At 42.9% G+C, this 23324-nt stretch overlaps 2 protein-coding genes across 9 annotated transcripts; one reads left to right on the forward strand and one right to left on the reverse strand.

Moving 5' to 3' along the window:
• Nucleotides 1-1459: 1459 nt before the first annotated feature.
• c1qbp (complement component 1, q subcomponent binding protein) lies at nucleotides 1460-4827 on the forward strand. The gene is made up of 6 exons (XM_085469405.1): nucleotides 1460-1851; nucleotides 2303-2453; nucleotides 2523-2613; nucleotides 3786-3881; nucleotides 3963-4088; nucleotides 4189-4827. Exons 1-6 carry the CDS (start codon nucleotides 1599-1601, stop codon nucleotides 4336-4338), a joined length of 867 nt encoding a protein of 288 aa, XP_085325531.1. The 5' UTR covers nucleotides 1460-1598; the 3' UTR covers nucleotides 4339-4827.
• Nucleotides 4828-11003: 6176 nt separating this feature from the next.
• nherf4b (NHERF family PDZ scaffold protein 4b) lies at nucleotides 11004-22273 on the reverse strand. Of its 8 annotated transcripts, none has more exons than XM_085469412.1 (12): nucleotides 22223-22273; nucleotides 20523-20644; nucleotides 19610-19637; nucleotides 15802-15866; nucleotides 15509-15720; nucleotides 15216-15414; nucleotides 14972-15108; nucleotides 14675-14879; nucleotides 14396-14592; nucleotides 14051-14260; nucleotides 13834-13954; nucleotides 11004-13700 (listed from the first exon to the last, which is right to left on the reverse strand). In XM_085469412.1, the coding sequence occupies exons 4-12, from the start codon at nucleotides 15821-15823 to the stop codon at nucleotides 13684-13686; spliced, it is 1320 nt and encodes a 439-aa protein (XP_085325538.1). In that variant the 5' UTR covers nucleotides 15824-15866; nucleotides 19610-19637; nucleotides 20523-20644; nucleotides 22223-22273; the 3' UTR covers nucleotides 11004-13683. The 8 variants fall into 8 exon arrangements, with proteins under 8 accessions (XP_085325538.1, XP_085325539.1, XP_085325540.1 ...); XM_085469413.1 differs by having other exon boundaries at nucleotides 20523-20616; nucleotides 22223-22270; XM_085469414.1 differs by having other exon boundaries at nucleotides 20523-20567; nucleotides 22223-22253.
• Between the last annotated feature and the right edge of the window lie 1051 nt (nucleotides 22274-23324).

A 23324-nucleotide genomic window follows, 5' to 3' on the forward strand; every position in this document is an offset into this window, starting at 1 on the left:
AGCTAATTCAAGCTCTACTCCATCCAGGAATATGTTTGACCGCTTCAAGTTTAAGGGGCGTTTTGAAAAATACATACTGACAGTTTTTGAGATGTTCAACATTAGGCATGAGTCTAATTATTATTCAAGTCTCTTAAACAGCCAACACTTTGCATAACTTTGAGGGAGAAGCCAGTGTTGTCTCCACATACAACCTGTCATATCTTTAGACGCTGTGTTACTATATCATTCGCTCCCATTTCTTTATTTGAATCAACAGAAAATGCCAAAGATGACATTTCCTCCAGGGGCTCTTGTGTTATGATGGAGTTATGATTTTGACCCACCATGCAATACTATCAGAAGAGTAGTGTGTTTGTTTTTTAGCATGATATTGGTCACAAACACTCTGCCAATGCAGTAAAAGTAGACCTGGATAGAAAAGCACGCAACAGCGCACCATCAGTCGTGGCCTGACGTCTCCATCGCTGAAGCAGTGAAGCAGCCAACATGCAAAGAAGAGCTTTGAATGTCCGTTAAGAAGCCCGGACGACTCTTCCTGAAGACTACTCAAAGAAATGGCAAGACTTGTCTAAGAGAGTTTAGGCTGTGATGAAGAATAAAGTGTTCATACCAAATATTTGGACTTTCAAGCTCATTAGAAGTGCACAAACTCTGTTTTTGCCTCATGTATTTGCGTTTATGTTTCAATGGACTTATTTCCCATTGTAGTAGCAAAACGGAAATGAGAAGCGTCTCAAGACTTTGACTGTTCATTGAGTCACTCCAGTACACAGGATCTCCCTGCTGCCGTTCAAAGACAGGTTCACAGACGCTGTCTGCGGGCTGTTGAAACACTGGAAAGCAGCTCCATCTGCTGGCGGGAGGGATTCACATGATGCACCTGATCAGCGAAGTGTCTGTTTTACTTTGGCTGATGCAATCCCGTCCTTAGGAACCTCAGTCGATCATGTATGCACACACACACTGAAAAGGGAAATTCCTACAAATGCACTACGGCAAACCAATCGAAATAAACCCCTCCAAGCTTTTCAGTAGCAGAACTGAGGCTGGGACTATTTTATTGAATCTTGACAGTTTTTAAGCCAAAACGGGGTTTAACTCTGGAGCAAAGCCTTATTAAATCTCGCCCCTGCACGCAGATATTTTTGCACTTAATCTCCTTAAATATGTATTTGTAAGCGTTTCTGTTTTAGTGTCACAGCGTGAAGTTTTAGATTTGTAGCCACACTGTAAAAAGCTGCAGCGCCCTCTGCGCTCGCTGATTTGAACTGCAGGGGGCGCTGATGTGTAGACAATCGTCTACACACACGTAATTTTTCCAAATAACTTTAATTAGTTTATTTATTATTTATTTTTCCTGTTATAGTCATTTTTGTCGTATTCTGTGTAGTTTTTTAATATTTAAAATTGCTGTTTCGTGTCTTTCGCTTTTAGAGTATTACTTCCGGCGCAAAGAGTATCTGGGTCAATGTGTCCTTCCACACGTGCTGTCGGCGTCTTCTAGAAGCAGCGTCGGTAACCGGTGTTCACAGTTAGCTGTGCGGCACTGAGCGCATTGATTCTGTCGTGACAGGTCGTGGTGTTTTTGTACAATCATGCTAAAGTCAGTCGTCCGTGCGGTGGGAGCAGCTGCTCGCCTTTCTTCAGCCAGCACCTCCGCAGCGCGAGTTCTGCCCCTCAGCTACCCGGCACTGCGCTCTCCGAGTTCGGCAATAACTCGGCCCTTCACCCGGTCTCTCTGGATGTTAAGTAATAACGGAGCCTCGTCTGGATACAGGCCCAAACTCTTCAGCTCCAAGGTGTTGAGTCCGTCGGTGTCGTGTGGCTGTGGAGGACTGCACACAGAAGGTGACGTTTGGTTTAATCTGCTTTATACAAGCCAGGCAGCCAATAAACGTAACATTAGATGGATCCGGCAACTTGGACTGCTTGGATCAACACGTCCTTTACAATTTAAAGGGGTAAAAAGATTGTTTAACGATCGTTATAGACTGAGATCAGCATCTTCGGAGTCTTTCACCTTAAACTGTGATTAGTGGCTGTCACTGAAAAAGGCTCTGAACCTGCCAATAGTCTTTGATCATTCAGCACACGTGACACGTGTAGGACTGTTCATAGTGTCAAACGAGAAGTTTTTGGACAGCCACAAAGCAGATGTTTCATTTTCAGCAGTCTTACCAGCACCCGTGTGTTGTGTAAAATGTTAGAATCAGCCTCGATGGTCATTTTAATTGTCAAAATGAAACCTTTAAACAAACTGCATCACGTCTCATGATGAAACCATAACCTCTTTGTTCAGGTGACAAAGCTTTTGGCGACTTCCTGTCTGATGAAATCAAAGAAGAGAAGAAGATCCAGAAAAACAAAAGTCTTCCTAAGGTGTCTGGAGGATGGGAGCTGGAGATGAATGGCACAGAGGCTAAACTCACAAGAAGTGTTTCTGGAGAAAAGTAAGTCTGCTAAAATGTGTGGGCAGCGTGGCGTGACAGACCAGCTCACCGTATTTCTGCTCTTCACAGAGTCACGGTCACATTCAACGTCAACAACAGCATTCCTCCCAACTTTGAGGAAGAAGTGGAACAGACACAGCAGAAATCAGCAGAAGAGGAGGTGAGGCACAGCCAGTGGTTTGACGAGGTTAAGCTTTTTAACACTGACCTGTGTGTCATTCAAACATAACCAAAGACGCCTACGAAAGACAACAGACGATTTAGAAAAGAACTTAAACTTGTATCTTTAAGCACTTCGTTGCTAGCAGCCTGTCACAAAAACATTTATTCCCATTTCTTTAGTAGAAACTGTGAAAAACACGCCAGCGATGGTTGGACGCAGTTTGACAGGTTAAACATTGTATTTCTGCAACAACAAGATGATTCCCAAAGAGCTGTCATTGCAGCATGTTCTGCAATATGGCCTTTTAAAAACATCTGAGGAAACTGGACAACAAGTGATAGGCCTAAACCAGGGGGGTCCAACTCCAGGCCTCGGGGGCCAGTGTCCTGCAGGTCTTAGATATCACCCTGCATCAAGTGATTAGTTCGTTACCAGGCCTCTGGAGAACTTCAAGACATGTGGAGGAGGTCATTTAGCCATTTAAATCAGCTGTGTTGGATCACCAGCCCTCGAGGCCTGCAGTTTGACACTCCTGCCCTAAACTATCTACAGCAGATGAAGAGTGTCTGAAAGCTGCGTCCTTAAGAAATGGATGAAAAAATACAGCAAAGATTTGACAGAGAACACGAGAGAAGTTTGTTTATCTACTGCGACCTCATCAGAAATGAAGTGAAAGGCTGGCTCTCAAGAAGCTGTTGAACATTAGTGAGGAATCTAAATGTGAGAGTTTTCTTTCAAATCATAGTCGGTACGTACAGAAAAGGTCAGGAGAGGGAAAACAGGCTCCGACTGTAAAACAGTGGAGGCTGCATTTCAGCCAGCAGTGCTAATATTAGATAAGATGGCCTTTTGTTAGTCCAAGAGATGGAAAACATCTCTGTTAGCGCGCTCGTCAAACGCAACAAAAGCTGAGTTGAAGAATAAAGACGAAATATTGACTTTCAGGCTCATTAGAGTTGTATGAACTCGTAAGTTTGTCTTCTACACTGTTTTCATATTAGTTTACTGTGTTTTCATGTCTGCACTCGTTTCAATAAACGCCTCCTCCATTTGCTCATTTCCTAACAACACTTAAACGCTTGCACAGCGCCGTAGGCGGCTCCTGCCTTACACACTGACGTTTTTAACCTTAACGTTTCACGTATTAAGCTTTTTCCCCCTTTTTGCAGCCGGAGATTGTATCAACACCCAACTTTGTTGTTGAAGTGACAAAGCAGGCTGCCAAACATTCCCTGGTGTTCGACTGCCATTTCCCTGAAGATGAGGTAAAGTCAAATAAAATGAATGTCTAATATTGCCAGTAGGAGCAGTACAGTGCTCAATACTGAACAATTTGTATTTTGTAGATGAGTCACGGTGAGGGAGAAGAGGAGAGCGACATCTTTGCCATTCGAGAGGTCAGTTTTCAGCCACAGGGAGATTCAGAGTGGAAGGAGACGAGCTACAACCTCAACACAGACTCTTTGGACTGGGTGAGAGCCGAGGCAGTACACACAGCAACGGTTCAATTATAACAGTCACTGAAACCAACGCTGTGTTCAAGGTTGCTTACTTTCTTGTACTGTTTCTCAGGCCCTGTATGACCATCTGATGGACTTCCTGGCTGACCGTGGGGTCGACAACACCTTCGTCGATGAGCTCACGGAGCTGAGCACGGCCATCGAGCATCAAGAGTACATCAAGTTCCTGGAAGACCTCCAAGGCTTTGTCAAATGTAATTAACCTTACTTCAGTGCACATTCTGGGAGAGTTCGAGGTGAGAGGGTACAGTAAGACTAAAGCACTCGGCGGTCCATCGATATGTTTGATGACCCTAAAAGACTGATGATGCCATCGGCCAGCAGCTGTCACGTGGCTGCAGATGTGCTTTTTGTGACGCTATTTTTCTGTAACTTGAGGTTCAGACACAAATGTATGAAAAGAATTACAAGTTGTGGTCATGTGTATAATCTGCTTTGTTGCAGTCAATATTTAAATATTCTAACAGTTCTCAAGCCAGTAATGGGACAATTTGTCAAAGTGAGACGTTGAACATTTCAATAAAAATCATCTCTTTGGTGTAAATGTGACAGCCTCTGATTTTAAAGCGTGACCACCTGGCTTTGAGTCTAAAGTGTGGCTGGCTGAGCAGAGTGTGTGGCCTTACTGAATGTGAATCATGTTGGTCAGAGGAAGGAACGGCGCTGTTCAATAAAACGGTTTAATACAGTACGTTTGTCTATTTTCATTTTTACATGTATTCATACAGTGTGACTTTATTTCATGCACTAAAAAGTCATTTTAATTCATAAACTAGTTTTTGACACTGTCACCAGCAGGCACACACAGCTAAGACCCGTCAAGCACCTGATATTTTGAGCTCTTGCTTGGTCAGTAGCGTTCTGGTTACAAAGTAACAGAAATGTGTCGATTGCCTGCAGCTTCATGCATATTCAGATGCAGATATTTGTTTCTAGACAACATTTTTAAAAACTCGTTACTTTTGGCCCTTGAACAGAAAGTAATCCAAGTTTTAAGTCAGTTAAGTTGTTATGGGCTCAAAATGTGGTCATAAATATTTTGTACTTGTAAATCAGTTTCGTATGTGTAAAAAGAATTTGTGTGTGCGTAACAAAGATTTGTGTGTGGACTTAGCCAAAAAAAAAACCCTGCAAGTTACAAGTACGAATTTTGACCCTATTTTTCTTCCTTTCATCTGATTGGTCAATGTCATGTCAATCACAAATGTAACAATCCAATCAGAGAACAGATGGGTTTGGCTGTCGGAGGGGCGCTTTTTTGAACTGCAGGTCCTTGAAGGGTGATACAGTTTGAAGCTGGAGGATCTCTATATAAATATCCGATAGCAGCTAGGTCCCCTAACTTTCAGTAGCTGTTGAAAGGATAAAGTTGTGGTATATCAGTGGTTAGAAATACTATTATTACTTTAGGATTAGTTTAACACAAAGTCAGGGCTGACCCGGGACCATTGCTGTGAGTCACAGTGCGCAGCATAAAAGTCCTTTCACATCAGACGCAGGATGTGCTGCTAATGCTAACTGCTAACTAAAAGCAAAGGATCCAGAATTTGTTGCTGGCTGCTGGGCTCTGTGGGTTTTTGCAGCAGCTCTACCTGTACTAGATGCACCTGCTCCTTGTCTTTTCTCTGACTTTATGTCCTCTACAAGAGTTTCTGGGGTTTTTTTGCTAGTTCTTCAAATGTTCAATAAAAACATGTATGCTAATTCATAACGAAGAAAGCTTTGTAATGAAGACTGTCATTTCCAAAACACTGCCCGCCCCCACCCCGCGGTCCGCAGCGCTGTTGAAAAGGCTGTGGAAACCCCTGTATTAAACACGTAGACCTGTGACACAAAAATCACCAAACTCGGACGACCACAGACTGTTTTCCTTCGTGGTGATGAAGGAAAACGCTGGGTTGGCATGTAAAAGGGCATTTATTCCCTTCAAAGACCTGCAGTTCAAAAAAGCGCCCCTCTGACAGCCAAACCCATCTGTTCTCTGATTGGATTGTTACATTTGTGATTGACATGACATTGACCAATCAGATGAAAGGAAGAAAAATGGGGTCAAAATTCGTACTTGTAACTTGCAGGGTTTTTTGGCTAAGTCCACACACAAATTTTTTTTTACACATACAAATCCTGATTTACAAGTACAAAATATTTATGACCACATTTTGAGCCCATAAGTTGTTGCTTAAAATGTCTTTTGAATCTTAAGAAGAAGGAAGAGAACAGGCTGCATTTCCCTGCTGTCATGCCTTCTTTCATTTTAGTAAACAGTCGCACACACAAGTCTAAAGAATCACGTCTGTGAGGCACCAGTGAACAACCAAAGGCTCTGGGTTGGAGAGATTTTGATGGAAACATTTTCTGCAGCTAATAAAAGACAAAGTGGCTGAGCTGATGGTTGATACAGTGTTATCAGTCGTGTGATGGAATATTTGAATGATAGTCTTTTGCTGCAACCACACACGGCGGATTGTTTAATGCTCGCAGCTGAGCTGTATTTATTAAAACTCTGAGCGTTAACAAGCTTGTGCTGTGTCTAAAACGCTGCAGGTGCAGGTTTAAGGGAAACCGTTACCGTTCATCCTCCAGCTTCTTTATGTTTATGGTATGCTAACCATAGCTGTGTAGCTAACCATAGCTGTGTAGCTAGCCACCGCTGACAGACCACGTGACTTTCGCGCATTGCATTGTAGGTACGAGTGGCAACAAAATCAAAACACTGCATCAAGCCTTTCCAGCACCGGTAATCATTAATTCTGCAGTTTTAATCCCCACTTGCATTTTATTTGCCCCAAAAACAGTTCTGTGCAAAACGACGGAGAACACGGCAGCTCCGCACGAAGACAGACGTGACGAAAAGGCAACAAAAAGTAGAGGAGTGAAAGGGTCAGACCCACACGAGCACAGAGTGGAGTAAGGACGTGCTGCCCAACTGTCAGCACGCACATATTCATTATTATATGGTCCTAAGTGTGAGTGCACACACTCACAAAATGTTTAGTTACTTCAGTTCACTGCAACAAGCCCAAGTCCAGTTTTCTAAGGCACCTTTGAAAAGCTCGTCCATTTGTATGACCTCTTCTTGGAGCCTGCTGACTTCCTTCCTGAGCATATCTTCCAGTTTTTTCCTTTTCTTTCACTGTCTTCATCTCCCCATCAATATTACAAAGAACCCCCAACAATCAGATGAGCCCTATGAGCAAGGATTTGGTGACAGTAGGAAGGAAAACCTCACTTTAAACAGGAAGTAACCTCCACAGAACCAGGCTCAGGGAGGCAGCTGTCTGCCACAACCGGTCAGGGTTGAGGGGAGGAAGACAGGCAAACCATATTAATGATGCAAGGAAGGCCCCAACCCCGCCTCCCTGATGTGGGAGCCAACCAATAGGACCACTCCCTCCATAACTGCGACCAGTAAGAGCACGATCATCACCACCTAACAAGGTACCAGTGGTATGAAACACACACGTGTTGTATTCCACTTGTATGCACAATCATAGTGTGTCACAGGCTGAACAGATATCCACAGGTGGTACGTGGCAGTCAGGTGAACAGGTCGCTGGAGGCAGGAAACGAAGTCAGTGCGTCAGAGGGGGAAAGCCGAGATTCAGTTTGTTAGGATGGGGGACAGTGGGTTTGGAGGATGGGTGCAACACTGAGCGTCCAGGAGCAAAATTCAGTGTTTGGACTGTTTTCTGGGTCTCCCATCTTCCTCTTCATCATCCTCCTCCTCCCTTGGTCTCCTCCTTGAACCTCCCAGTACTGGGCTGGGGGGCAATAACACAATCCTGACTCCATCATGTCTCCATCATCATCACTGTCATTGTTATCAGTGTCACTGAGGAGGCTGAGAGGCTGTCACTCTCAGCCTCCTCATCATCCCAGAACCGCCTCATTTCTTCAGCTATGGGATCTTCTGCTTGCTGGGCCGCGTTTATTTCCATTTCTCCTGCTGGGATCTCTGCTCTGTTATTGACCCAGGGTCCTTCTACTTCCTGAGGTGGATTTATTTCTATGCCTGCTGCTGGAACATCAGCATCTTCCTCATCATTCCGAAGATTGTCCTCCTCATCATCATGTTGTTGCAGTTGGTTAATAACTTGGCCCAGAACACGGAGGTTTTCTTCAGTTAAGAGGCCGCGCAACAGACCGAATTGAAAGCAGCAGACCATCGAGTGAATCTCTTCAACATCTGGACGCTGTTGCAGTTCAAAAACCAGTTCATCAGCTGGTACCCCTACAACAACAAACAGAAATATTATTGTTATCATTCACATGATGAGAAAACTGTCCACAAATTCCAATTTATGCAAAGTAACTACATGGGGAACATACAAACATACGCCCACTACACTTATTACAGTGTGTTTGCTCCTTCAAATAAAAAAGGCTTCAGTCGATGAGCAGCAACGTGTAAACGTCCTCATGTCAGTTTTCCTCAGCCCTCACTCACTGTTGTAATGCACTATTAAACTAAATTATTAGGATATTGTTACAATTAAGTGCAAAGTCTAAATCCTTTTTATAAAGGGACGTGTATTCCCAGTGCACCAGGAAATACACAGTACCACACAGATGATTTCAGGGCTCAGAGCAGCCTCTGGGCTTGTGTGACTGAGGCCTTAAAACTTGAGAAACGTTCATGTGTAGAAACAAACTGTCAGATAATCCACGAGAAAAACTGCAGAGAGAGACCACACTCCTGTCACAGCCCTGAAAACAGGGGGAAAGAATCACAGAGTGATATTTAGTTGTCTCTGTCATGCAGTAGTTTAATGCAAAGAGGAGAACGCGTGAAAGCCCCCTGGTGGAGGGTGGAGTCACTACCAGTCGATCCCAGAGAAGGCTTACTAGCCGATGAGTAATGTACAGATCGCGGGTCTCTTGATGACAACCATTAATGCAACGTGAAAAATAATAACAATTTTCTTATCGCATTTACATCGTTTTTATGCTTATGGCACCAAATATGAATTAGTATTAACTGTATACACCTTTGCTTTGTCGTGAACCCCATGAATAACAGCTGTATGGAGCTTTTTGATACTGCCTATGGGGAATAACAGTAGCCTTCCAACCGATCACGCTCTTACTTTGAATCGGGTTGTCTCTTCGTCCGTCTCCTCTGTCCATTCTTCTGGGATGAAAACAGTCTGGAGGAAACTAAAGCAGCACAGCTCTCAAACTTTAGCTGACTGGTTTCAGACTTTTAAAATGTCCAGAGTGATGACAAAGTCCTTAAAAATGCTGTGAAGTCTTTCAGCTCTTTAAAAACGCGGAGAAAATGTAGACTAATCGCTAGTGAATGCTGCGAGGAACGCTGCCAACTGTTTACTGATATTTCTCCACCAACTATCCAAATATAACGATGATGATGATGATGATGATGAACGTCACAGGTTAACTTGGTAGTTTTCTGGCTCTTCAGTGACGTCATCGACTGAAGCTGCTCTGCTGGTGAAAAAACGTCACTTTGAAGCATTTTTCACAAATCTTTGAAGGTGTAGTGACAGAAGGAGGCCACGAGATGGCGCCATTCTTCACGTAGTGGATACCGTTTGTTGGCTGTTTGGTTTCTGTTCACACCCTCCACGAGTGTTTTGCATAAAGTTTCAAGCATTCCTCAGGCTCATGATTTACGTTTCCTTTCTGGACAAATTAAATTAAGGAAACTCGGGCGAGTCTTTCACCAGTAATTCGCTATTTTAAACACTTTGCTTCCTAAAGCGCATTTTTGTTGCTTTGTTTGCTGAACTGTTTCATGGGCTAAAAACTTGCTGACTCTGTTCTTCAAATAAAATCTGTACTTTGTTTTCCATTTGGCTTCCTGGATTGACAAATTTCAAAATAAAAGCATTGAACAGTGTGAGTGTCAAAAGTGTAAGTGTAGAAATATTTCTGTTGTAGGAAAACAGGATAAAATGACTGTTTGGGGCTTGAGCTTAAACTAAAAATGAACTTGTAGAATCAGAAGAAGATACAAGCTTGAGTGCAAAACTTCATGATGTGGGTATTTAGGCCCGACATCTTGGATGTTTTCTACAGAATGTCTTTTAATTTTTCTTTTGGGAATGAACTAAAACCCAACACCACCTTGGTCACACACTGGCTGAGTCGCAGTACGTGACCAGGAGTTGCCAGGCTGTTGTGGCTGTGTATGGTCCTTCCACGTGTTACTGAGGCCCCTATTTGTTAAAAGAATAAACCGTTTAATTGCAGATATTCTTCAGAATTCAGTAAATGACACCCAACAAGTGTCAGTAGCAGAATAAGCTGTCCGGCATTGGCAGAGAACATTCGACGAGTTTTTCATGGCCACAGCCCACATACTCAACTCTGCTGCTCAACCCACATTTTCCTTACAAATGTGACACCATTGAAGGGGAAATAAACGGGCTTTCCAGCAGTAAGACCTTTATTGCCAAGAAGCATAGTTACAACAAAGAAAAGACTGAACAAACACAAATTGCCTCAATTTTTATTCTCAGTTTATGTTTGCAAAAATGAGACAAAGTCACTCATTTTTGTGATAAGAGGACGATGCAAAGGCGAAGCAAGCATTAGTTATCGCTGCAACTCTACAGACGGAGGAAGCGCGTGTTGCACAGGCTAGGACAGGTACCAGTGAGGTTAGACGAGATGGCACGCTTCTGATACTCAGTAATATCTGGTGAAACATGTGGGAGAGATCTTCTTCCACCTCTGGAGAGACTGTTTTTACTTCCTGCATTGAGCTAGGCAAAGACTAAAATGACTTTCCCAGCATTATTTTTCCAAATAACAGGTGAGATTGGACGTGCTGTAATCATATGAGATTCTCAAAAGCTTTTTCTTGTAGCACCACATAATTTTAATGTGATTTTTATTAAACCATGGGACATAAGTTAAACATTAACGTTAAACATCAAATTAAACTGAGTACAGAAATAAATGTTGAAAGGATAGTCTATCATTAGAATCAACTTTTTATCTTTTTTCTGTCTTTGAAAAAATGGTCATAATAAGTCAGACTTTTAACATGATAAACATACATTAGATAAGACAATGTAGCAGTGCAACACAGGAGCTGTTGTTCCCTTTGTACGTACAGAACGGACGTATTCAAGTGAAAGCCATTCATGACTAAGGACGATACTATGCAGCATTTATAATTCTTTATATTTCTGACTCAATATAACAACAAATTTCAGGGTATTTAGACAACAAGATGTTTTTAATGTAAATCAAGCTTTTCCCATCACAGCAGATTATATAGGAGCACCAGGTCAGGAAAGACTGATAAAAGGTTTTGAGCTGTCTCGCTGCAGAGAAAGCAGAGATCTGCCAGGAAAGGCAGCTAGGACTGAATGCTGCTCTGCCTCTGTAGTACATAGGCTTTAAGTGACCACGAGCCACTGATGGTGTGACAGATTAATAAGCATGCATAAAGTGGAGCTGTCAGGGAGAGGCTGACACTGGCTTTTGGAACAGTCCAACTCATTTTTTAATAGTATTTTTTTATCCTGGTGACAACATCCCGAGACATGCAGACGCAGATTAGACTCTAAACCTTCCTCCTTGATGGATCACTTGGATAAGAATTATAGCCCAAGACTGTTGCTCAGTGCATCATGGGACGATGCTCAGTGCACTGAGTGTTTCAGTCTCACTCACAGTGTGTTTGGACATCACTGCTGATTGTCATCAACGCTTGTCGTGTGTGTTTTGTCCTGTTTTTCTCTGCTCTCGTTTTGTTTCTCATTTCCTGTCTCCCCTCACCCGCAGCCGGAGCCTGGTTGCTCCTCTCTGAGCCTGGTTCTTACCGAAGGTTTCTCCTGTTAAAAGTGACCAGCTGTTATATTTTAGTTTCACTAATCATTTTGTCCTGCTTAAAGAAAATCATAGAACATATTGTTTCTTTGTATGGTTAATCCTCTGCTTTCTTGAAGCACATATACACATATGTATATATGAATAACTGCATTAGTCGTATTAGCCTCCTCATATGGAAACATTCCTTTTTGATTTTTTTCACCTTGTAGCTCATTTTGCCCAATAAAATGTTCATATTTTGTTAAACAATGATTACTGTTTTGTTTTGCTGCAAAACAAAGTCTCCAGGATTTTATTTTCTTTTAAAAAAACAAACTACATCATCAAACGTTGGGAGGATGAGTGAGCTGGAAGGAGGAAGGCTGAAAATCTAGACTAAAGAATTTTTGTAGATGTACAAAGTTGGGAATTATAGTCTGAAAGGAGACAATCACTGGAAACTTGATTATCATTTTCATTTTCTTTGTTTTGTGTCTTTGTCTGTGCAGTTCATTACAGGCACTAAAAAAGCATCCTCTGCACTCCAAGTGCGTTTTCACTGATGTAAATGACATTTTCAGATAAACGTTGTTTTAGAAAAAATACAATAAAATGTGCATATTACTGTAGTTTGAATTGTGTTTCTACTTTTATGTGTATCGTATATGTGGGACTGTTCTGGAGAATTCACCTGTTATGAAAAGCCACAACAAAAGTGTGATTTCTTCTCCTCATTGTCACGGTTCTGGGTCAGTTTCTTATATTTTGGTATATTTCTGTATTATGATTTATGTTTTGGTTCTGTAGTTGTGCTATTTTGATTATTATTCTAGATTTAGATCGGTGTCAGTCTGCGTCCTTGTAAATTGTTTCTTGTTTCCTGTTTTACTTTGAAGGTCCGTGTCTGGTGTCAGAGTGTTCAGTTTTACCTCGTCAGTCCAATCCCTCCCAGCTGTTTTCCATTCCCTGACTAGTCCCTGTGTATATAAGCCCCGTGTTTCCTTTGTTTTCTGTCGTATTGTTAATGTCTGCTCACCCTCGGTCTCGTTGTGTCTTCTGTTTGCCTGCCTGTTAGTTTATTTGTTTTCCCAGTTCAGTTAGTTTTTGTTCTTCTTATTTTCCTGAGTTTCTTAAGTTCACCTCGTTTGGGTCCAATCCTGCCTGCAACACTCAGTGTTATTAATAAAGCCTGAACATCATTATTTTTTATTGGAGTGTTGATGAAATTGATTTAATTGCACAATATTTGCTACATCTTTTTGTTTTTTAATCTTTGCTCAAGAATGTTTTGTGTTATTCATTTTGCTTTTTCAGGGGAAAAGATCACAAGTCCCAAAAACTATTAAATGTATCAAATATGATACAAATGCCTTTAAAGGGTTCTGTCATCTGAGAGAGCTCTCGTACTTGCATCTGGTCTGTTTCAGGCTTTCAAAAATCTTTCTTGTGATGGGAGAATTTGATCAGTCAGGTGTTTAAAGTAGCATTAAACACAAAAAACTGTTTAAGCAGTGGTCGTGGGGGGAAAGAGCTTCAAGTCCACCATGGTATGGGAGGGGGGAGGGCCATTTGTTGTTGTTTAACCAGAGAGTCGTTTAAGCCGTGAAGCATTTGGTTTCTAGTTTGATTGCATCCTATCTAAGTGAAGTTGTGTGTTGAAAATGTTGGCAAGGATTAAAATCTGGAATTCTTGAGTGGGAGCATCGTGCTGGGAAATGTCTTCGAGGTTTATATCTGTTCCGCTCACAAAGCTGAGATCTCGTTATCTTCTTCCTCCTGCTGAGATACAAACACAAAGTTAAAAACTGTTTTGCCACCTCTGTGCGAGTGACATCTTTGCTGGGTGCTTCAGTCTGTTCCATCTTGGTGTAGCGTGTCGTATGTGTGACTAGCAATGAAGGAATGTGCCCACCTTCTTCCACAAGCATAGTCACATCTTCCAGAGGTTTTCCGTCCACACTTTGTCCATTGACTTCCATCACTACGTCACCCACAAGCAGTCCAGCACTCTGCCCAGGACCCCCAGAAGCAACCTACGAGGCCAAGTAAAAAAAAGTTTACAAGATTTGACACAAAACTGAAGCTTATGACTTTTCTGTGTGTGTGTTTATGCAAAAGAACACTAAAACCTGACTGATGAAAGTCCCAGGACTCTGTGGGTCACAGCCTAATTTAAAGCCAAATCCCAAAGGGCCTTTCTGGAGAGAGCAGAGTCTAAGATGACTTGAGGCATGCGTTTCCTTTGGTGGTGAGTTCTCCTCTACAGAAGTCAGCATACTACTCTCCTTTCCTTCATCAGCTGCATCATCCTCACAGAAAAGAAGCGGAGACAGACCCAGCTGCAGGAGAGAAAACAAAGGAAAGACGTAACAATATCCCAGTACCAGGTGTGGCCTCCAAATGGGTGCACCACCCTCGATGTACACTTGAATCAACTGGAAAAGCAGTGCACGTATGTGGTAAGTGATGGCCACCTGCGTATAAAACTCTAGCCCCTTGGGAGTGATGGTGGTGAGACGGACCTCTCGTCCGCTCAGCTTCACTCTGTCCACAACCTCCTCGTGCTTCAGTGACTCCACTGACTCGTCGTTGACCTCCAGCAGCAGCTCTCCATCCCTCACACCCGCCCTCTCTGCAGGACTGCCTCTGGTCGTTTCACGCAGGACGTGATCTGTTGGTTAATATGTACCCAGTTTATTTAACAGCAAAACAGTGAAAATAATTCAGTTTTCAGCATTTTTTCATCATCTCACATGTGCGTCCTGATGGCACTTTCTCCAGCCGTAGAAGAAAACCAAAGCTCTCAGACACAGAGGTCAGGTGGAGTGTTCGGGCTCTATAAGGTAGCTGATGAGGGGTAGCCATGGTGGGCAGGACGGGGAGCCGCCTTTGCGTGTACTTCTTTTCACTCTCGCTGTCGATCACTAAGATGGTGATGTGATCACCACATTTCTTCATCTACAATAAAATATATGGAGATATTATTGTTAGACCAAAGATAACCTGATGTATTATCTGCTGCATCACACAGTTACAAAAAGTCCACAAACCATTTTGCTGAGTGCGGAGTGTGTGAGATCAGACACCATCGCTCCGTCTATCCACACCAGCCGATCTCCCTGACGCACCGCTGCCTTTTCAGCTGCACCTCCTGCCACTGGGTTCACTACAAAGCAACCTTTCTCTCCTACGGAGCCGAAACAGGAGCAGCATCTGAATAACACTGCACAGACTTCAACCCGGACATCTGATCTCAAATCTTAGGCTTCTTGTGATTACAGGGAGACGTTTTACCTTCCAAAGGAGTAACAGTGATGCCCAGACCTGAGACAGGATCCCTGGTGATGTGACAAAGCCTGGGTGGTTTGCAGCTCTCATCCATGTGGGCCAGACGTTGCAGGTCCTGACCTCGGGACACAGCCCGTTCATAATCCTCTCCATCCAGCACTAATAAACACAACTGGCGTCCGCTTACCTTTATCTTCCTAGCCACCTGATTTATACATTTGGAAACGTGACAGATCCAGTTAGACAGCTTTGTGTTGCTTCTCTGGTTTCTATTTAACTATGAAGGAAGCTTGTCTTACCTCAGGGTGAGGAACATCATCAATATAGCAGTTGTTGACTTCTAGCAGTCTGTCTCCGTCTCGAAGGCCGCTACGCTCTGCGACCCCACCTGATACCACATGACTAATTATGTGTCCCTGACGGCCCCTCTCCACACGCAGATGGAAGCCGTAGAACTCGCCATCCTCGCGTTTAAGGATACACGAGCGCGGGATGGGCGTCCACACAGAGCCTGAACCAGAAGAGACACAAGAGAGCTGTCATAAAGCAAGCAGGCTTTGCCCAATGGCTACTACACAGGCAAGCGGGGTACCTGCATCATCTGTGATGACCATCGCTGGGTTGTCTATTCCCTCTTTAGGATTAAATGTAAATTTCCTTAAAAGAGAGACATGTACTTTAATTACAACTTCATAGTAGGTTTTAATGGAAATTATTAAAGTAATTCTCGCTCTGTGTGCAATACAGTGTGTGCAGTAATGCACTGTAATCACGGTGTTGCTTCTAGTTGCTTTCTACATGTAATGCAGTAAAGTTTATGCAAAGTGCACTTTACATATTTAATAAATGGTCTGATCTTGTATCGAGAGTTTTAAAGATTACACGGTTCCAAAAGTCAGCATGCTGAGCCATTCAAACGGTGGTAGAGTCACTGACAGTTACACATCTGTAAAGTTGGTAACACCGTGCATCTAGGGGTCACGTAACACACTGGTGTTGTGTTAGTTTTGATACACATTGCACATCACGACATACATGAACATAAAGAAAACAAAAATGTTGAACCATAATCTTCTTGCCGCGTTCACATTTAGTTCTTTTTTCTTTTTTTCCCGCCTGTCCCGTTTGGTTCTTTTGCATCAGAATTTTTGTCTAAAGGCAAAGAAAGATGCCCAACGGATTTACTTTACCAACTGGGCCGTCCCAGCCTCGCTGTATTGGTCTATTCGATTCACCTTTTACTGTTTATTTTATTTTATTTTCACTTGCTACACACGGGACAGACGTGACTGGGGGAAAGAAAAACAGCGGGGAAGAGGGACGGGGATAAAGGGCAAAAAACAAAAAACAAACAGACAAAAATGCATCTATCAATCACCAGCTGAGAAAGAAAAAAGAGAAAACAAGCAAAAAAAAGAGAGCAATATAATAAACAACATCATCGTGATGATCTATGTGAATGTAACAGTAAATACTAAATATTGAATATTATTGTGCAGCACATAAGATCAACAGAACACAGTGTGCTTTGAGGTAGGAGCCAAAAAGGGTGTAGTTTGTGTGTGCGAGCACCCGTCTGTATACCTGTGAGCATGGACGCGCTTGTTTTTAAAAGGTTCCTTCATCTGCTAGAGGGTGTGGGGGGGCCACACAAGAGCTGAGGAGAGTCCCAGATGAGGGGTCACTCAGCAGCCGCGGAGCAGAAGCCAGGGGGTGGCCAACTCCTCCTCCTAGCCCCCCCGCTCCAGCAGGCCGCAGAGAACGGGGGTGAGAGAAGACTCCAAACCTCCCTCCACCCGCTCATTGTAATGTTGATGCATGTGTGTTTTAAGGTGCATTTAAAACCCAGGAGGGCATGGAGCTACCTGCCAGAGAGCAGCAGGTAAGCGCATGGTCCCTCCTGATAGCCCTCAATGTCTACGTGTATTTAAAATTGAGAGGTGGGCAACGACGCCAGGGGTGGGGTGTACACCCTGATGGTAATTTGGACTCCGTGTATCGTGCCCACCCCCAAGATCCTATATGTATGTGTTATGAGAGTGTGAGTAATGTGAATGTCTAAGTTGTGGGATAAAATTGAGGCAGAGGCAGCCAGAAGGGGACGGGGGGGGGACGGGGGGGGGGGGGGTAGCCTCCTCTGCACCCTGGTGACATACCCCTACTCCAAGGCCCTGCATGTGTGGGTGGTTGTGGTGGAGCGGGAAGAGGGAGGCAGCTGGAGATGGGGAGGGAAGGAAGGAAGGAAGGGAGGGGCAAGTCCCCCCCGAGCCCAGTAGGCACCCCCATACTCTGCAACCCACAAGGAGGTGGTTGTTTGTGGCAGCAGCGCCGCCCGGCCCCACAGAGCCCGGGACAGCCCACCCGACCCCACCACAGAGAAAACTGCACCCACCCTGTCATCCACTCATCTTCCAGACTACACAAGACAATAGACGCCCAGGCTGAGATCTTCCTCCACCTCTCCTGTATCTCCCCCTCCTGCAGAGTCAGTTCCTGAAGAGAGGAAAGCTCCTGCAAGATGTAACAACCTCCCCCACAGTTGAAGAGCCCCCCAGGTGGCTCGATGCACTGGCGGCACCCCGCGCCAGGGCTGAGCCCCCCATGCACCCACCCGCCCACAACCCTGGCGACACACCAACCAGGACCAAAGCCCCCAAGGCCCAGCAAGGACCCCAGCCCAGAGACTGAGCGCCCCCAGAACCTCACACCCACCCAAGGGCAGCCAGGCTACCAGGTCAGTAACCCACGTCCGTCAGCACAGACCCTCCCCTAGCCCCGCTGCACGCAGCCACCAGGAAACCGTCACCTAAGAGTCAACAGAGCCCTTAATAGGCCATGATCGATACCCCGGGTTGAGCCCGGGGTATCGATCCCCACTGCTCCTGGGGAACCCCCCGACGCCCTAAGCCTGTCCCTACCCCCACACCAATCACAACAGTGAAGGCGGGACCAAACTATGACCCCCCACCCCCACTAGGTGATGAAGGAGCCCAGAGCAATTGATCTGATGTGGTGGCAGAGGCTGTATCAAGACTAATGTAATCTAATAGATAATTTCTATATTGGTTAGAATTAAGATTATTTTTATTCTTCCAGTTCATGAGGACTGTTTTCTTGGCTATGCATAGGGCAGTGAAAACCATATGGGCTATATTCTTTTCTGTAGTGACATTATCTAAGCTGCCCAACAAACACACTAAGGGGGAAGTTGGAATGTTACATTTCAGACACTTCGATAAGTCTTCACATATCTCGCGCCAAAACTTCTGAACTGGTGGACAGAACCAAAGAGCGTGGATATAATTGTCTGGTGTATTGCCTTGACAGTGTGAGCAGTTGTTGGAAGCCGTAAAGCCCATCTTGAACACCCGATGACCTGTATAGTTCACTCATTTAGTTCGCTTTTATTCCTCATACTGAATTGTTAAATTTATCTTGTGTTTTATTTTCCCTCTTTTACTGGTGCTGGGAGGTCGGTATGTCTGCTGGCATCAAGTGAGCCTGGGATGGGCCCTAGAATATTACAGGAAGTGCTGATTGGTGCATGCCACATTTTGCTAAATGACTAGTCAAAAATACAAAAGTAATCGTCTCTGATTCTTGAGTTATATACTTTGTTATTTTGTATTTGTTTACTGTTAAGTTAAAGAAGCGATTAAAAGGTTGCTTGTGTTTTTTGCTATTAGATCATTTGATGTTTTATGTTTCCCCTTGTGTGTCTCGAGGCTGTCGGGTCAATTTTGGTTATTGTTGGTTTGTTCAGATTGAGTTTGCATCTGTTTGTTTTATATTTACCTAAAACTAAACTAAAAATTACATTTGGAACTTGGAAAATGGAATAAAATAATAATCATAAAAAAAAATAAAGTAACCTTTACTTTAGTTTTTATTGTAATACCTGCGCTGATGACATATTTCCTCATTAGAATAATAAACACTGAAATGAATGAAAACTAAACTAAAATTAAACATTTTCAAAAACTTTAAAAACTAATCTGAAAGAAGAAAATCCATCCTGGACACTAAGTTCGAAATGAATTCAAAAATAAAATAATAATTAGAAAATACAAAAGTAAATACAAACTGTAGTTTGATGTGTCACTTATGTTGCCATTATAACGTCAGCTTAGTTGTTTTTAAAGCTGCACAATTATAACTTGATTTTTTAAAAAGAGTCTTGGTTTGTTTTGGGGGATCTGAAACGGTGCCGTGTCGATCTCTCACACAGTCAAACACATCCTGTCAAACTGTGTAGTTACTCAGAAATAGTGCTGAGAGGATGTGTGTGGTCATGTTCATGCTGACCATCATATTTTATTAGCTGTTACAGTGAAATTGGAATGGCCACTGAAACAAGTCAAACACATTAATGCATGAAATGAAATGAAATGCAGACTTACTCTCTCAAACCACCGTCAGCCACCAAACCTGCAGAAATTGCAGTAAATATCAAAGTAACTGTATGTATGACATTTAAACAGTACATTTATTTCACACACACACACACACACACACACACACACACACACACACACACACACACACACACACAATATGTAAGATTACCCATTCTTGAATTTTTATTGAGCTTATTCTTTATCAGTTGCTGTTGGCACCTTAAAGCATACTAATATTAAAAACACAAGATAGCATTATTAATTTGAACATGCGGCTCTGTGAAAGTCTGCAATGTTCTGTCTGCCAGACCGTGAGGCATCAGCTCAGCAATCAGAGCTGGATGTGACTGGTGACTCTCAGTAGAGGGTTCATCAAACAGGGACTGACTTTGATTATCTTTAGTCTTTGTCCTCTAAAAGCTGAAGGAATTCAAAAACCTGAAAGCTGAAAACGTCCAAAAGTGCGTGACATCACGCTGCATGAATGAGTGTTGTTTTATAGATGTAATCTGAAAGCAAAACTGATATTCAGTAAGATTTCATAAGAGACTCATTTGTTGTCTCTCTTTCTTCTTCTGCTTTCTCCTTATCAAGGGTGTGGTGGAGGGATGGCACAACACAGAAGAGCCTCCTCGTCAGGCCAGGACTCTGCAGTCTATTTACACCTACACTGGACACTCTTTCAATGATGAGGATGTTCACATCCTGGACAGGGAGGAACGCTGGTTTGAGGGCGGAGTCAAGGGAAAGACCATCTCTGAATCGAGGAGGGGGCCTAAGGATACATCTTTTGCCATCTTACATGCTGTGATTGCAGCCATTCCCCAACTCTCTGTGAATGGGACTCATGGACATTGATCAACAGCCACTGATCAATGTTCATGAGAATTTGCATATTAATGATCAAGGAACTGACCTCACAGCCCATTGTTCCTGGTGCTGGTTACATTGTGCAGATGTCCTGTTTATAAGGTTAGAAACCTGCAGTCAGCTGGGACTGAAGACGTCACCTGGATGAGTGACGACATGTTTCTCTCACTGAAAACATCCAGATGATCAGAATCAACTTGTACAGCAGTACCCACTAAGGTACCGCCCCCTTGGACAGCATTCTTCTGAACTCCACTTTACAGAAACGTTAAACTTGTAACAATTTTTTTACTGCAATTTACCAGAAAATGGATTTATCTGACATTCAAGCTTTATGTCTGCACCTCACCACACACAGCAAGAACAGACCACTGTGTGCCACCTTGTCACTGAAATACAAGACCGATACAGAATGAAGCAAATGAATGAGAATGAAAGGCTGTCTTAAATACTTTTACATCCATTTTCTCTTATCCAGTTTAGACAGCCAGGAGCACGGCCCAGCGGATGTTGGGCAAGAGGCAGGCTTCATTGTCACCAGGTTTGTCAGTCTGTTCCAGGGCGAATTGAACTAAACAATAAATAAATGAATAAATGAAAATGGCTATTTTATCTAAATTCTTATTGGTTTCAACCACTTTAAATTTGAAAAGAAACAGTGTAAACTTTAGCAGTGCCTTTCCTACGTAAGAAGAAACACTCTGTGGACTAAAGTGTTTGTGCTGATGTTGGAGCTCCGCTGTATCGAGCCAGCTGAGCGGTGGAGACTTTTATGGGTTTTATGAGCCTCAACATTCGGCGACCCCAGTGAACTCTCTAAAACGACCCACCAGTGTTTGTAAAGAGCGTAGATGCTTGACTTTACACACCTGTGGCATTAGGACCCTTTTCCATATAGTGCATGTATAGCCTTAAGGCCCGAGGCAGTTATTGATGTTCTATAGTTATCGGACTTTTCTCATATTACAATAGTCCTGACAGAAAACTGGCAGGAAAGAACGTTTTATTTTTAAGAGTAACTGCTGTTGTTAAGGAGCAAGAACACACTCAGCTAACGTGCTCCACAATAATAACTTGAAAAGTCAGAGACACAAAGTGTCGCCCTCCTCTAATCTACAACACTCCTTATCTGTGGTCGAATATGCCAGCTACGTGGAGTCCTTGTTTCTCTGTCACAGTGTGAAGTGAATACAAACATTAAAAAGAAATGGCATGCTTAAGCCATTTACTCCCAGAGAAATCCAGATTTCAGAGCAAATCTACGCAGCTCTCATGAACATATGGGCACAACAGCGTATGCTACAGGTACTTGAGTGCAGCTAATGGGTCACTGAAACCTTTTTTTTTAATGATCTAGGACACGTTGATCCTGCAGACACTCAAAGACAAAGTCCTGGAGCTCAGCTCAGTCCGGGGAAAACTAGAACGAGCTATTCGAAGTATGAATGATAAACTGGGATTAATCTTTCCTACTTTTTTACTAGAAGTATCCAGTTTTGAAACATTTTAAATCTATAATTCATTAACTTTAACTATTTAATCAATTCAACACTGTTCAACTGCAACTTTCTGTTAAAATAAATCCCAAATGCTTTACAGTAGAAAACAAAAAAATGTGATACACGTTTTGATATAAGGAAACAGAAAAATAAAGCGCACATAAGGTTAAACTGTCCAGAACAAAAGGACAGCATAGATTCGACTGATTAAAAAGCAAAGACAACGCTCGAAGTTTGAATGTTTTACCTCTGCTTGATTTCATGGTGTGTTTCTTTCCCATCATGTGCCACAGTTTGGCCACAGTGGGAGTACTCTCTGTCCAAATATTTATTTTGATTCCATGGAGAGACTCCTCCCACGCTCCTCCCCTTGAGATACACTGCAGTAAATGTTTAATCTGTGTGTGATAATTTCAGTGTACACCCTCTTCCTGTGGGTAATGTCTGTGCTGCAAAGTTCAGTGGACTGAAAGTACAAAGACTTCCTGTTCTGTCTCAACAAATGACTTTTAGTTAAAACGGGTTTTAATTTAAACTAATGTGTGCCCGCTTACAAGAGCGATAGGCTGTCAAAGCCTGAGCTACAGAAACTGCAATAAAATTTCAAGAATGGGTTTAAAGTTGAACTGACTGGAAATAAAGACAAAAGGAAGATGGAAGAGATGTAAGCAATCAGAAGTCAGTCATCTGGACACTGAACAATGCTGGGCATCCTCTGCACACGGCCATAAACAATCAGAAGAGTCTGTTCAGTGACAGGTTGCTTCTCCCAAAGACAAGAACTAACAGACTTAAACTCCTTTGTCCCACACGCCATCAGACTGTTTAACTCCTCTCTGGAGGGGAGAGGGAGGGGAAACAGGAGGACAAAGGAGGGGGGAACAACTAAGCTGTAGTGCCTCTTCACCTCACTGTACAATACCTTGTGCAATACTTTTTGTAAATAGTCAACAGTGCAATAGACTCAATACTTGAAATGTGCAATTCACTTGTATTTTTATTTTTTATTCCTATTTATTCTATTTATCCCCTTCGTATATTTTATTTATATTTGTCTCTGTATTTATATATGTGTGTGTGTGTGTGTGTGTGTGTGTGTGTGTATAACAATTCTGTAACTGTAACTTCGGTCGTTGCTGTGCTTTTTTTTTGGAAGTTGAATTTCCCAGAGGAACCCACCTGAGGGATTAATAAAGTTCTATCTTATCTTATCTATTCAGCTGAAAACTTTAATGATCACATATGACCTGGCAGTAAAAATGTTAGATGGGCAACCCGAGCCTGAAATGTCTGCTCAATAACTGATACTAGCATCCCTGATCATTGATCAATGGAAGTGAAAAGTTTCT

This window comes from Copadichromis virginalis, linkage group LG10 (assembly GCF_057382275.1).
Source record: "Copadichromis virginalis isolate Kocher_CV1m ecotype Utaka linkage group LG10, C_Virginalis_male_GT1.1, whole genome shotgun sequence".
Taxonomy (NCBI): domain Eukaryota; kingdom Metazoa; phylum Chordata; class Actinopteri; order Cichliformes; family Cichlidae; genus Copadichromis; species Copadichromis virginalis.

Bases quoted from the DNA above. Each gene is read 5' to 3' on its own strand.
- c1qbp (XM_085469405.1), top strand. From the start codon at position 1,599: ATGCTAAAGTCAGTCGTCCGTGCGGTGGGAGCAGCTGCTCGCCTTTCT. The intron at 1,852-2,302 runs GTGACGTTTGGT...CTCTTTGTTCAG, and splicing joins TGGAGGACTGCACACAGAAG to GTGACAAAGCTTTTGGCGAC. The intron at 2,454-2,522 runs GTAAGTCTGCTA...TGCTCTTCACAG, and splicing joins AGAAGTGTTTCTGGAGAAAA to AGTCACGGTCACATTCAACG.
- nherf4b (XM_085469406.1), bottom strand. From the start codon at position 19,695: ATGTACTGTTTAAATGTCATACATACAGTTACTTTGATATTTACTGCA. The intron at 15,109-15,215 runs GTAAAACGTCTC...TCGGCTCCGTAG, and splicing joins CACTGTTACTCCTTTGGAAG to GAGAGAAAGGTTGCTTTGTA. The intron at 14,880-14,971 runs GTTTGTGGACTT...ATTTTATTGTAG, and splicing joins ACTCCGCACTCAGCAAAATG to ATGAAGAAATGTGGTGATCA.